We start from the raw sequence: 15,412 nt of genomic DNA on the forward strand, positions 1-15,412 counted from the left end.
CCACATGTCCTGTGGATACACGTTACGTGTCTTTAATGCAGTGGTTTCCATTGCCTTCTGCATCCTCATGTCGTTGATCATTGCTGATTCTTCCGCCTTTAGGGGCAATTTCCCACCCCTAGGACAAGAGAGTGGCCTGAACCTCTATCCGCTCCTCCACCCTCTTTGACAAGGCCGTTGGCAGAATGAGGCTGACTTCTTATGCCGGAAGTCTTCGGCCGTCAATGCTGATTATGAATCAAAGACGCTACCCCTAGACCACGGGTACTCCTCATCATTTATTCCTAACGCAACCTCTGGTAGCAGAGCATTATATCACTCATGTGTTCGTGTACCCAAAGATGCACATAGTGACAAATATTCCAAACAAAACTGTCATTTCTCATGATTTATAAACCTTTCAGATTTAGTTAGCGCAAGATCCTTGTAACGAGTGTCTTGCGTAGATGCCATTTCGATGGTTCTCTGTGGCTCTGCCACCGGTTAAAATTTTTCAAAACTTCTCCTACATGGAGAAAAACGTCAAATTTTAGGCACTTAGAACTACATTTTCCTGTATACAGTAACGGTTGTAAAAAAAAATCGAGCGTTATTTGTTGAACAACCCGCGCATATTCTACTTGACGCAACTTTTAGCATTGAAAATTAAAAAAAAAAGCAGTCAAAAGTCTTTTCAGTCTCATCTTCAACGAAGCGTCCAAGGAACTATTGACTGCAGTCATATACGTGTATCCAGCACGTAGGAACTATTTTTTCATAATCGGTATGAGCTTACAGGGTGTATGCAATTCAAGAAATATCCTTTAATAGCTCACGAGGATATGAACAGAATAAAAAGCGGTTTCAGAGGCGTGAAAATTCTACCAAGATCTTTGTTCAGGCACTCGTACTTACTCAAGTAGGGAGAAAGCATGGAAAACATTATATATGCCAGAAATACATCTAAGGGTATTTTTTTAATTTGGTAACTTAAAACAAAGAAAGGAAAAACAAACAGTTTTATTAATTTAAATAATAAAATTACTAATGGGTCAGTACAAAGTACTTACTCTACTTCAAAGAATGAAAGAGCTGAAAAAAACTAATAATTTTTTGTTCACGAACAGTACATGTAAACAGCACAGGCTGAAACTGGGTACAAGAAACGGGAATGGAAATAAGTTTTCAGTAGGTGGCCCGGAGGTAGGCGACAAAGTACTCTCTTGTGGGGCCCCTAATTGGCTGCGAGCCACGATAGTGGAGTTGCAGCAGCAGTGAAGTCTTTGGATACGAGCACACACACATACACACACACACACACACACACACACACACACAGGCAGCGGCGGCCAGGGCGCCGTCCTCAGCGGGCCGCGTGCTCCGCCGGCAGCAGGAAGACGTCTGTGGGCACGTGCTTGAGCAGCTGGTTGGCGATGCTCATGAAGACGCCGGCCAGCTTGGTGCGCAGCTGCGGCATCATCGCGTTCAGCACCTCGTGGCCGTTCTCGCGCAGGAACAGGTTGGTCGCCTCCGCTGTGGACAACGGCCGACACGTCAGCACATCGGCAGCGCATTGGCACTCTGCACCAGCTTACAAAACTAGCATAGGGAACACAAAAAACCCATCCTACCACTATCCCATGTTGCAGTATTGACAAACAAGATTCGTAACCTGTCTCCAGCTTGAGCACGCGACTATATACAGGGCGTTAGGCGTACAAATGTAGATATGTCTATTGATGACTGAGGGCAATGTGTTGAACTCATTACATCACTATTTAATTCATCTGCAGACTAATAATTATAGCTATTGCGAGGAGTATGTTTTTGGATTGGCTAATACCCCCAAGTAGACATGACACAAACAAGCCATTAATGTTTATTTTCCTCTCGGCAGCAGGTCAGGTATTGGATTATAGCCCTGTGGACGCATAAAGAACAGTCTATACTGACAGGCACAGTTCTCTTCACGGCGCTGTTACGACTGTGGAGAAAACATCAGGTAGCAATCTGGTGCGACATGTCTGCGAGAAGACTGTTTGATGCAGGCAAAAACAGCTAAGACATTGTACCTATAAGTTACCAATTATCCCAATATCTGTACGTAAGGTGGGGAAATCCGATCGGGTGCAATGAAATCATCTTTTTGCAATTAAAATTTACATTCATTTAACGTTCACTACATTTAATACTCTAAACATTGTTATTTTTTTAATACATGTTGTTCATTTATGTAAAAAACATAATTGCTTATAATTACTTCCCAAAAAACCGATCATTTAGAACTATTTCTTTGCAAAATCAGCCAAACAAATAGGGGGGCGGATTTACCCCACCATGTTTGCAAATGTCAAAAATGGACATTTCTTAAAATATGAATATCACAAAAACTATTGATGGTACAACAAAAATATTTTGCAAACAGTTGCTCCTTTATATTACCTATAATTTAACGTATATAACGTTCAGAATCGGCCTCGGATAAGCGTTTCATAGCCACAAGAAATTATTAGGTTGGATTTACCCCACCTTACAATATATATATATGTGGTGTCCCTCCTAACAGTTCTCATGTACATTTTTTCTGAGGTTTCATCAAATATTTACATTTCGTTTTAAAAGGGTGTAGCTGGGATCGGCCCAAACAAATACCGCTCATCACATCTGTCATACAACGCCCAGCGTCCGTGGAAAGCTTTGGTTTGTTTCGTTCCAAGAAAACCTTAAGAATCAATATATTTAAGTCGAGTAATACGTTTTGGAAGCTCGGTCTGCCTTCTGTCTCGCGGAGCGTAACTAATTACAGAAGAAATGTAGTTTCCCCGAGAAATTTCAGAGAACATTTTGTCTGTAACGACCGTTGTTTACCATAACGTGAACTATCACCTCTTAATATTTGTTGCCACGACTTTATATGAATGTGTAGTGTTAAACTGAAACGGAGAAAAGTAGGGCCACAGGAATGAGAGGTTGTAGCTTCTGAGTAATACAAGTGAAAGATAAGAGCTTTTAGATGCCACATTTTTCTGTTTATCTACTTACGATACATCCACATGGGTGCTATACGAACCACAGTACTGTGTGTGTGAGAGGCTATTGCATTCTTACTTTTAATGCTCCTATTCACCACTTGCTCTTCCATTCCCCAAGTGTGGACCAAATTTCTCTTAGGATATACGTAGTTAATTTTTTACGAATCAACTTTAAGAAGACGCACAATATACGTCTGGTAGCCTGACCCACTGCAATTTTTTGAGAATTTTTGTGCCGCCGTCGCGCTAACGACAGTAACCCATGACGCTTAGCGACGCTCTTCCCTGAATCTTCTCTGTATGTCCCATTAATCGAAACTGGAAAGGGATACAAACTTACTATGGAAGGTGACCATCAGGTAGAGTGAAAGTTTTCTAAGCGAGGTTCTTTGAACATAGATTACAATTCCTTAATACACGAGCAATGGTGTCTACGTTTCTTACAGCTATATGTAGTTAATTTTGTTTTAAAACCCAGTGATACTCCTGTATATTTATTTACTCCCAGTTACCAGAACCTCTACCAGGTGTTGTTTATTTTCAGATCGTGTTGCACTTTGTGAGACATGTCTAATGATGTAGTCTCCCTGTAGAAAACTGCATCGTCCAAAGACAGACTCAGAGACCTACGACCGTTGTCTGTTGGGAGAACAGCAGAGGTTCTTCCACAATGATTAACAGTGCGCCAGATGCTACTAACGCTTCTGTTTTTCTCCACTGTGGACAAGATGCTGAGTTTGATTGCACGTCTTCAACAGAATTATGTAATTGGTCTGGTATGTCATAAGCGAGGACTTTATGAGAAAGCTGAATATGTTGAATAGTTTGGACACAGTAATTCACAAATGCTAGTGCCCTGTTAATGTTGTAATACCGCAATCCATTTCATTACAATACTTCCTAAGGACAGTAAATGGACTTACTTGTTTCTCCATTTCGCTTTTGCGTTATATTCTCTTTCACTGTGAGATCGATTTCAAAAGTGCAAATCTTGTTAACGAAGCTTATCTTCCGTGACGGGTGAATTGTTTGCGAAAGAAAAAAATATTCCTTTAGAAAGGACAGTAAACAAAGTAGATGAGAAAGATAATGACAAACTTACATCATCTAACTATTTCAAATCACTGAAAACTTGGACTCAATTAATAAAAAAAAAAAAGTGATTATCAGTCAGACTCTGACGATGACCACCTCCAAAGTGAAGTTTACAGGAGAGGGGTCTAATGTCTTTGAAATCAGGCGAGGAGTGGAACAAGAAGATGGACTATCACCTCTGCTCTTCACCTGAAATTTAGAAACTGTCATTCTAGAATGGCGAAAAGAAATGAACAATTCAGGGGCAGAAAGTAGGTCGAGGTATATGACTCTTACGCTCGACTGTCTATGCAGACGATCTAGCGATCTTTCAGAGTCCATAGATACGGCAGAAAAACAACCAGCTATAGACAAGGCAGTGAAGAATGAGTTTCATGTCTCCTTTCACAAGACGCAATTTACGACAAACATAAAATCAGTGAAATCGAGGTCAGAGTAGGAAAAATTAAATAGGCAGTAAAGTTTAAATACCTAGGTGAACGGATAGGTATAACCTACCGGAGGAGGATGCCATAGTATCACGCAATAACGAAATGGAAACTAATTGAAGCCATGTAAGATCGATATCCATAAACGCCAAAATTAGACACCACTGAACGGTTATTCGACCGGAAGCTCTGTATGCGGAAGACACTCTTACAACGAACATGAAAGGTCTAATAGAGAAACTTAAAGCCAAAGAAAGAACGATTTTGAGAAAAATCTAGGGTTGCATCGAAGTAAATACGGAGTATAGAAGACGTCACACCCACGAACTGCATACGTACGCTGAGAAGGTAGATGGCACCATTCGCAACAGGTTAGTATTGTATGGCCACGTCTCACGAATCAGCCCAACAAGGATGACTAAAAGACTACTCCTTTCAAGATAAGAAAACTAAATGGACGTGGTTCACAGAAGTTGAAAAAGATGTACGAGAACTAGAAATTTTCTGCTAAAGATATCCAGGAGAGTGATACGCTTCAACATTAATTGATAGGTATGTTGGTTTGTACCACTGTATGTCAGCTTGTCTTCTTCCCACTGTTTAAGAATCCATCTATTTTGAGGTTTGGGATTTTAATTCTTTAACCTGGACAATGACTAATCAGTCGAAGATCTTCTGAAAGCGACAAACCACTTATCCGCGTGTTTAACTTTTATTACAAAGGGTATTCCTTCTTCCGCAGAAATTACCTTTCACAAGTTCCAGAGCTATGAGTTGATCACAATGAGTGAGGAAGTAACGTCCATTCAGCTGTCTTGTCTTACAGAATGTTCACGTTACACACAACCATTATGTTTTCAGAAAGACACATTTCGAAATTTCGATGTGGTTTTTTAATACCTGGGGATGTTTTGAACTTTAACGAAGTGTATGGTAGGAGAGTTGACAGGATCGATATCGTGACGAACGATTTTAGTGCTACTTATTTATGATGTTCCGTACAACTTGAGAATCGTCTAGGCTCATATCATGAGCTCGAAAAAATGTGACGTCTTCAGAGCACGCTCACGTAAATATCATAAAAAGTACGAATATTCGGTAAATACTGGCATTTCAAATTCTTAAAGTGGATTTGTGGTGTCACTTTAATTACTGTACATGAATTACTAAATTTAACAACTAACAATTACATTTATCGAGATTCGTAGCTAAGTACTGTATAGAGACGCCACAATATTCGACCAAGATAACGCTAGTGTAGAAAGTTATGAATCAGCTCACTAAGCATCTTGCCAGTCCGTGTCGAAGAAAATTATATATATATACTATAAGGCGATACAAAAACATGTACTGCACACTTAGTACTGGTTAAGCAACTGCCGCCGGTGCATAATTTCAGAAATTTGCCTTAGAAATCAGATACCGGACTGTGTTTTGCCTACTGCGGCTGAAATGATGTATCGCTGACCCGCAATCGACAGCGTTGAATTGCATAACATCCGCAATACAAAACATCATAACGACGATAATCTCGCAAAAAATATCTTTGTATATTATCTAGATTCAGCCAAGATAACCATCTGAAATGAAACAGCTCGAAGTACATTAATTTGGAAACTGTAATACGATATAGTCACAAACATTATTTCGGTATTGGGATCAACGATCGTTGAGAACCGTTATTGCAGAATCGAATCAGATTTACAACTTCGAAACAATAAAGCATACTTAGGGTACTGTAGCTGGTAGCTAAAACGGATCAGTGGGTTTAGAGTAGTTAGCGTTGTTGGTTCACGCGAACCCCTTGATTGTATGCGACCCGCCACTCGCAAAAGTATGGCTGGTGGACGTGTGTTAGCGTGGCTGATGCAGGAGACTAAGCGCAAACAGCTGCCCAAGTGCGGGGAAGCCTTAGTGCGCTGGCTGCATGTGCATAATTTGCCGATGCAGCATAATTTACCGAGAAGACTTCTGCTGTCAACAACGTTGTGTGTTTTCATAATGCTGGAATGTTTAGCTACAGTGTTTATGTACAGGGTACGTTGTAATTTACCATTATAGAAGCATGTAGATTTAGACCACGGAGTGAGGAATAATATAGGGATAGCTTGTGGTCGATTTTACACAACTAATACATCTTAGTTTTTTAATCCTTTTTTGTGTTATAAAGGATATCTTCCAAAGATTTTTTCATCGTTATGGTTTTCAAAAACACGGAATTCTATGCAGTTGCTCAAGCGTTAAAATGTAAGTTGATTTACTGAAGTAAAAAAACTGTCGGAGTGAAACAATCCTCTCAGAAGTGTATGGTGAGGGTGTATGAGTAAACAATAAAACACTGCAGGTGCCGCCACGTCATGTGAGTTCGAAGGGTATGTTTATGCCGGAGCCTCGCTACTCAGGAACAGTCAAACATGGAAATGGTAGTGTGGCCTTCAAGTAGCAATTACGGCTCTAGTTTCAGGAAACTTGGTGACGGTGGAGGCAAGAAACACGGAACCAACTTGACAGCATCGCCTGGCGAGGTTCGTAGGTAGCAGTAATAGTGCAGATTAAATGCCACAGTAGGACTCAGAGGCCTGTTCGATCATCGCCGGGCCATGCCAGCGAGTAGCGAGCTGGCAGCGTAAACGCGCCGTAACTGTTTGTGACTGACTGCACTATTACGCGACCAGCAGGCAACATACTATATGTGGAAAACGAGGTTTTGCATTATAATTTTCTTGAACGGAAGGATTTTAATTATGTAGTGTTCCTTCTAAACGTTAGGAGTGCTTATGCCACATTTGAAGTGTAAACTAACTTTCCTGTGTTGTAATGATAATTGTTACATCGATAAACATAACGTGTTATCCCATCTAACGAATACTGTATGGAAAACAAGAGAAGAAAATTACTGCTTGTAGTGTGACAATTATCACCACACGCTACGTTCAGTACTTGTACCAATAAACGTAGAAATGTTTTGGTTCTAAAGGTTCTGAGCACTATGGGACTTAACATCTAAGGTCATCAGTCCCCTAGAAGTTAGAAATACTTAAACCTAACTAACCTAAGGACATCACACACATCCATGCCCGAGGCAGGATTCGAACCTGCGACCGTAGCGGTCGCGCGGTTCCAGACTGAAGCGCCTAGAACCTCTCGGCCACCCAACCGGCAGGAATGTTTTGTTTCCGGTCTAATGAAAAAAGTTGCACGCTATACCTGTTATAATTTCATAAATGACGGTCGCAATATATATGATGACGACGAAGACTCGAATGCCTAGAAGTAATTCTGCCGGTTCTCTACCACAACTGTGAAGATCCAATATAGGCGATGAAACTCAACAATGTTGTCCGTGTAGTCTAGTGTACAGGAGGCTTACCAATATTTCACTGTTATGGGGGACTTAAAATGAAAACACATGTGTTCGTTTTGATGCTGGGGAACAAAACCCTTCCAGGAACATTTACTCCGCATGCTTCCTTATTCGAAAAATTTAATTTATTCACTAAAGGAATAAACTCAAAACCTCATCAAATCTTTCTGTGTGAATACCGCATCATCATATAAAATAAAATGTTAAAAAAACGACTTTTCGGGTGCGTTGAAGCGGCCTTTCTCGTGCTGAAACTTCTTGCAACTACGTGAGCTTTCAACAGAAAACTCGAAAACTCAAGGCTAAGAAACAAACTTAGCATTTGTGGTAGTTCTGTAAAGTGACATCCGCTACAGCCTCTCTCATTTTATGCTAGGTGAACATCGTCACAACAAATCATAAGTAGGGTAAATAACTGTTGTTAGTAAGGTAAATTAGAAGAAGATTATATTCTTAGACCTAACAGAATTCTCAGATTTCAGAAGAGCAGACGTGCGTTATGTGCTTGAGAATGACCTTCAAGAATTATATTTTTTTATATTATTACAAGAAAAATACATTTACGAGTATATATTATACCTCCGCTTGGGTCGCCTCACAATGATTAAATGAGGTAGAGCACCTAGAGGCAATTGCGTGTTCTTGACTTGCTTGTAAACAGCTTTCTTAATCCCACGATTTATAGATACTTATTAGCTTAATGTAAAATGATCTCACAAAATATATCCGCGCCGAGACAGCTGTAAGTCACCTTTGCCTTTTGGGAGAGTGAAAGGCAAGGAAAAAGCAACTGCTAACAGGTCGTCCACCACTTTCGCTGCGCTGAGAGCGAAAGCAAACGTAATTTCCCACTTCCCGAGCCACTTCTCCCTCCACGCCTCCTGTGGATCGGAACGTGTCCCACGAGCCACTATGTCGGTGCCCTCCTTACTAGAACGAAGCAGGGAAGGGGCAGGAGGGAAGGGCAGAGAGGGGAGGGAGAGGATGCTTCCGCTCTCGTGACCTCCAGGGACAGATGTATCAGACCTGTACCACGACTGGCGTGCAACTATTTTCAACACTCAGGCACTACTTTCGAACGGGGTCGATGGCTTCCTTAGACAGAATGACCCGCAACACATCTTCGTCTCTGCTTGAAGTCACCACGACGTATTTCGGTAGTCCGTTTCACACAAATATGAACACAGCGCCAGTTAAACTACCTGCACGGCAGTAGTTATGACGGTTCAACTGCAGACGATGATGACGGAGGAAGTGGTCAAAAGCATGAGGTACCATTTAACGTGCGAATTATTCCTATTACTTAAAGAAGAGTCACTGAAACACATGACGATAATTATTTTGCATTGGACACTTGAAGCACAGATATCAGAACGCACAAGGCAATAAATTTCCACATCACAATTCCAGCGTGAAAGAAATGGTACTTAAAAATATTAAAACTACGAGGGCAGTTCAATAAGTAATGCAACACATTTTTTTCTGAAACAGGGGTTGTTTTATTCAGCATTGAAATACACCAGGTTATTCCCCAATCTTTTAGCTACACAACACTATTTTTCAACGTAATCTCCATTCAATGCTACGGCCTTACGCCACCTTGAGATGAGGGCCTGTATGCCTGCACGGTACCATTCCACTGGTCGATGTCGGAGCCAACGTCGTACTGCATCAATAACTTCTTCATCATCCGCGTAGTGCCTCCCACGGATTGCGTCCTTCATTGGGCCAAACATATGGAAATCCGACGGTGCGAGATCGGGGCTGTAGGGTGCATGAGGAAGAACAGTCCACTGAAGTTTTGTGAGCTCCTCTCGGGTGCGAAGACTTGTGTGAGGTCTTGCGTTGTCATGAAGAAGGAGAAGTTCGTTCAGATTTTTGTGCCTACGAACACGCTGAAGTCGTTTCTTCAATTTCTGAAGAGTAGCACAATACACTTCAGAGTTGATCGTTTGACCATGGGGAAGGACATCGAACAGAATAACCCCTTCAGCGTCCCAGATGACTGTAACCATGACTTTACCGGCTGAGGGTATGGCTTTAAACTTTTTCGTGGTAGGGGAGTGGGTGTGGCGCCACTCCATCAATTGCCGTTTTGTTTCAGTTTAGAAGTGATGAACCCATGTTTCATCGCCTGTAACAATCTTTGACAAGAAATTGCCACCCTCAGCCACATGACGAGCAAGCAATTCCGCACAGATGGTTCTCCTTTGCTCTTTATGGTGTTCGGTTAGACAACGAGGGACCCAGCGGGAACAAACCTTTGAATATCCCAACTGCTGAACAATTGTGACAGCACTACCGACAGAGATGTCAAGTTGAGCACTGAGTTGTTTGATGGTGATCCGTCGATCATCTTGGACGAGTGTGTGCAAGGCCGGCCCGCACGCGGGAGATCAGTCTTGCTTGACCTTGCGGCGATGATGACACACGCTTTGCCCAACGACTTACCGTGCTTTTGTCCACTGCCAGATCACCGTAGACACTCTGCAAGCGCCTATGAATATCTGAGATGCCCTGGTTTTCCGCCAAAAGAAACTCGATCACTGCCCGTTGTTTGCAACGCACATCCATTACAGACGCCATTTTAACAGCTCCGTACAGCGCTGCCACCTGTCGGAAGTCAATGAAACTATACGAGACGAAGCGGGAATGTTTGAAAATATTCCACAAGAAATTTCCGGTATTTTCAACCAAAATTGGCCGAGAAAAAAAATGTGTTGCATTACTTATTGAACTGCCCTCGTACCAAAAAGTCAGGAAATCAGCGGTCAAATAATTAATAACATTTTGAAAAGAAAATTGAACCAGCAGTAACTACAAGTCATTATGTAGGTATTTTGAAGTTATTCCTCACGAACAATAAATTGAAAATGTAGCATGTTACTGTTACTGTTTATTATTTCGATAGTAATCACCATAACAATTAACACGTCTGTCGCACTGTGAGACAAGATGGCCAAGCCCTTCATGGGAAAATGTTTGTGCCTACGGAAGCATGACTGTACCCAGGCGTGCACCGCTTCATCCTAAGCAAATCAGTGGTGACGGATGTCTTTCTTCAGGGCTCCGGAAATATGGAAGTCGCATGGAGATAGATGGAGATTGTGTGGAGGAGATGTAAAGGCATCCTAGCAAAACTTCTGCAGCTTAGCCGGATCACCTTACCAATAAAATGCCCTCCCACATGTTGGCAAGTTTATTTCGACTACGCTGCAGAAGCGAGACTGGAAAGCCTTTATATATCTTCCATGCAATCCCAATCCACACCCTCACGATGTCCAGGTTTTTGGAGCCTTGCAGAAAGACATCCTTGCAGTGGATTTGCTTAGGACGGAGAGAATTACGCCTGGGTACGATCATGTTTCCTTAGGTAAACGCAAACCTTTTTCTATGAAGGCACTGACTATCTTGTCTCACATTGGGATAAACGTTTTAACAGTTAAGGAGATTAGTTTCTAAATAATAAACAGCTTACTTACTTTTCGCCATCCGTGCCGTTTTCATTTGACTGCCGCTTACAATTCAGACACGATTAAACAAAATGTAAACGTAAACATAACACACGGACTAAGCCTTAGGCCCGTTCCACTTGCTGCCTGCTCCCTGTTAGGCAGTATGAGTACGATCTATGATCGTGGGACTTGCGGTCACATGTCGACAATTCCTCCAACCACCATTTCCGGTAAATGAATCCTGGTGATGCCTCCTTTGGACCCAAGAGGCTGAGGTGACCACGGTCCACATCTCCCTAACTCAGAAAAATCCGAGGAGGTACCGCAAATCGAACTCGGATCTTTCCGCACTAAAAACAGCGACGATAAACATTCGGCTACCAAAGTAGACATGAACCAAATGTTTTGGGAGAAATTACGAAGAAAGGAGACTACACCTTATAGATAACCAACCGGTGGACTAAAATTGCATACAGTGTAGATCACCTCAGTCCCCATAACATACACATGAAAAAGGAAGACGACAGAGAGATGACGATACTTCTATCCTACGATACCCGCAAGAAAATTTAATCGCCTGCGTCTGATACAATGGCGTAGTAAAAACATAAAAATACATCGCCAATACTCTGTGCTGGGCAGTGTAATGGAACGCCAAGAAGAGAACCAAAAGATTGAAGGGAAAATGGTAGGAAGATCCTAGGATATAGAAGATGGATAATGGGAGCTACAAACGAAATAATTCCAAAGAGCACTTCTCTAATCCTCAAAATTTTCACACGTAATCCGAAAATGTAGTGTCATGTCCTACTGGTATGGCACAAACGTGACTGTTAGCAGACTAACCGAAGATTTTAACGTTATGGGCTAAAGGAAATAGAATTGTATTAATATTCTTCTTGAAGATGATATTAAAACATTTAATAATTCAAAATAGAAAATTGATGTTTTCCTAGAAAACACGGGAAAACAAAATCAGAAAATTCCTCCCCTATCACTATTTTCACACCCACACAAAAAATAGAGAGCAAAACAGGAAAGAGGGCGAATGACATATTACTGGTCACTTCAGTACAGAGTGTGACGATGATACAATTTTTTAGGGTTGATGGAGAAGGATAAATGTATCAATTTGAGGTTAGGGCCCTGATCCCGAAACGACCGAGTCGAAAGTTAAGAGCGAAAATCGTTTTGCTACATCTGGACCTCAAAATCTTTGCATTGCATATTTTGGAAAGAGATGAAATGCACCAAAACATGACAAAATAGGATCCAAAGCGTATATCTTCACAGCTATGAGCTCTTGTTCATCTTTCCTACTGTGAAACAAATCTCTTCTAGAGAAGAAATGCTTATATCCCTTAAGGTATGCATTTTATAACCAATGTTTGGTAGCCATTTTTTCTCGTTTTCGTCTATACTAGCTTCTCCCGAAATGTGGAAAGCGGAGAGTCGTCAACAGAAGAGGTGGACTATCAGAAGTTTCAGAACGATTTTTGCTTCTAGCTTTCGATTCAATTGTTTCCTGACAAGGGTCCCTTACCTCTAACTGATACATTGACTCCTCTCCATCATCCCTGTGACATCATCACGGAATCATCCTGCACGCCTTCCATTATGCTCCGCTGTTATCGCATATCATACGTACTGTAATGCGAAACTGGAGGTTACTAAGAAATACATAAAACTTCCTGGCCGATTAAAACTGTGTGCCGCACAGATACTCGAACTCGGGACCTTTGCTTTTCGGGGGCAAGTGCTCTACCACCTGAGTTATCCAAACACTACTCACAGCTTTAATTCCACCAGTACCTCGTTTCCGGCATTACAAACTTCACAGAAGCTCTCCTGCTGTTTTCCGGACCGAAATTAGAACTCGAAACCTTCGCCTTTCGCGGGTAAGTGCTCTGCCATCTGAACTACCCAAGTACCTCTCACAACTCGTCCGCACAGCTTTTATTCCACCAGTGCCTCGTCTCCTACATTAAAAATTTCACAGAAGCTCTCCTACAGACCTTGCAGAACTAGCACTCCTGGAAGAAAGGATATTCCGGAGACATGGCTCTCCTCACGAGCTCAGATGGTAGAGCACTTGCCGGGGAAAGGCGAATGTCCCGAGTTCGAATCTGCATCCGGCATACAGTTTTAATCTACCAGGAAGTTTCATATCAGCGCACGCTCCGCCGCAGAGTGAAAATTTTATTCTGAAAACATTCCCAGGCTGTGCCTAAGCCATGTCCCTGAACATCCTTTCTTCCAGGAGTGCTTATTCTGCAAGATCTGCAGGAGAGCTTCTCTGAAGTTTGGAAGTTAGGAGACGAGGTACTCGCGGATTTAAAGCTGTGTGGACTTGTCGTGAAACGAGCTCGGGTAACTCGATGGTAGAACCCTTGTGCGCGAAAGGCAAATGTCCTGAGTTCGGGTCTCGGTTGGGCACACAATTTTAATCTGACAGGAAATTTCCTATCAACGCACACGCCGCTTCATTCTGGAAGAAATACACAGGTAACAATAAAAACAGGAAATTTAATGTTACATTGTATAATAAAACAGTGAATAAAGAAAACGATTTCCAGGCAAACGGGAATGGAGGACGAACTTCCTACACAGTAAATCTATTACATAATTCTTTGCAACATGTATCCGTGGAAGAGACCTAGAGACACTGGAAGGTTTCAGATGGGCTATATGATGGTAAGACAGAGATTTAAGAAACAGGTTTTAAGTTGTAAGACATTTCCAGGGCCAGATGTGGACTCTGACTACAATCTATTGGTTATGAATTGTAGATTAAAACTGAAAAAACTGCAAAAAGGTGGGAAAATTTTGTAAATTTGTGGTAAGATGTTATGGGACCAAACAGCTGAGGTAATCGGTCCCTAACCTTACACACTACTTAATCTAACTTAAACTAACTTACACTAAGGACAACACACACACCCATGCCCGTGGAAGGACTCGAACCTCCGACGGGGAGAGCCGCGCGAACCGCTACAAGACACCCTAGACCGCGCGGCTACTCAAAGAACAAAAATAAAAATAATGTGGGTATTTAAGGAGATGGGACCTCCATAAATTGAAAGAACCAGAAGCTGTAGAGAGTTTCAGAGAGAGCATTAGGAAACAATTGACAAGAACGGAGGAAAGAAATACATTAGAAGAAGAATGGGTAACTTTGAGGGATGAAATACTAAAGGCAGCAGAGGATCAAGTAGTAAAAAGACTAGGGTTAGTAGAAACCCTTGGCTTACAGAAGAGTTATTGAATTTGATTTATGAAAGGAGAAAATATAATAGTGCAGTAAATGAAACAGGCAAAAAGGAATACAAACGTCTCAAAAATGTGATCGACAGGAAGTGAAAAATGGCTAAGCAGGGATGGCTACAGGACAAATGTAAGGATGTAGAGGCATATATCACTAGCGGTAAGGTAGATACTGCCTACAGGAAAATTAAAGAGCCCTTTGGAAAAAAGAGAACCACTTGTATCAATATTAAGAGCTTAGATCGAAAACCAGTTCTAAGCGAAGAATGGTAGGCAGGAAGGTGGAAGGAGTATGTAGAGGGTCTATAGAATGGCGACGTACTTGAGGGCAATATTTTTGAAATGGCAGAGGATGTAGATGAAGATGAGATGGGGGATACGATACCGTGTGAAGAATTTGAGAGAGCACTGAAAGACCTAAGTCGAAACAAAGCCCCAGGAGTAGACAACATTCCATTGTAACTACTGCTAGCCAGGGGAGAGCCAGCCCTGATGAAACTCTACCATCTGGTGAACAAGATGTATGAGACAGGCGAAATACCCTCAGACTTCAAGAAGAATATAATAATTCCAATACCAAAGAAAGCAGGTGTTGATAGGTGCGAAAATCAGTGTAATAACTCACGGCCGCAATATACTAACATGAATTCTTTACAGGCGAATGGAAAACCTGTGAAGAAACCAACCTCGGGGAAGATCGGTTTGGATTCTGTAGAAATGTTGGAACACATGAGGCAATACTGACCTTACGACTTATCTTAGAAAATAGATTAAGGAAAGGCAAACCTACGTTTC

At 41.7% G+C, this 15,412-nt stretch overlaps 1 protein-coding gene across 2 annotated transcripts in view; it reads right to left on the reverse strand.

Annotated features, from left to right (window-relative positions):
- Nucleotides 1-984: 984 nt before the first annotated feature.
- LOC124595808 (circadian clock-controlled protein daywake) overlaps nt 985-15,412 on the reverse strand; it is an 87,144-nt gene continuing 72,716 nt past the window's right edge. The window contains exons 7-8 of one of the 2 annotated variants that reach the window (XM_047134703.1): nt 1,313-1,512; nt 985-1,282 (exon numbers count right to left, since the gene is read on the reverse strand). In XM_047134703.1, the coding sequence (XP_046990659.1) occupies nt 1,343-1,512 (170 nt within the window). In that variant the 3' untranslated portion in view covers nt 985-1,282; nt 1,313-1,342. Of the gene's footprint in view, nt 1,513-15,412 lie in introns of both variants that reach the window. The other variant, XM_047134702.1, reaches the window with a different exon arrangement.

This window comes from Schistocerca americana, chromosome 2, assembly GCF_021461395.2.
Source record: "Schistocerca americana isolate TAMUIC-IGC-003095 chromosome 2, iqSchAmer2.1, whole genome shotgun sequence".
Lineage (NCBI taxonomy): Eukaryota > Metazoa > Arthropoda > Insecta > Orthoptera > Acrididae > Schistocerca > Schistocerca americana.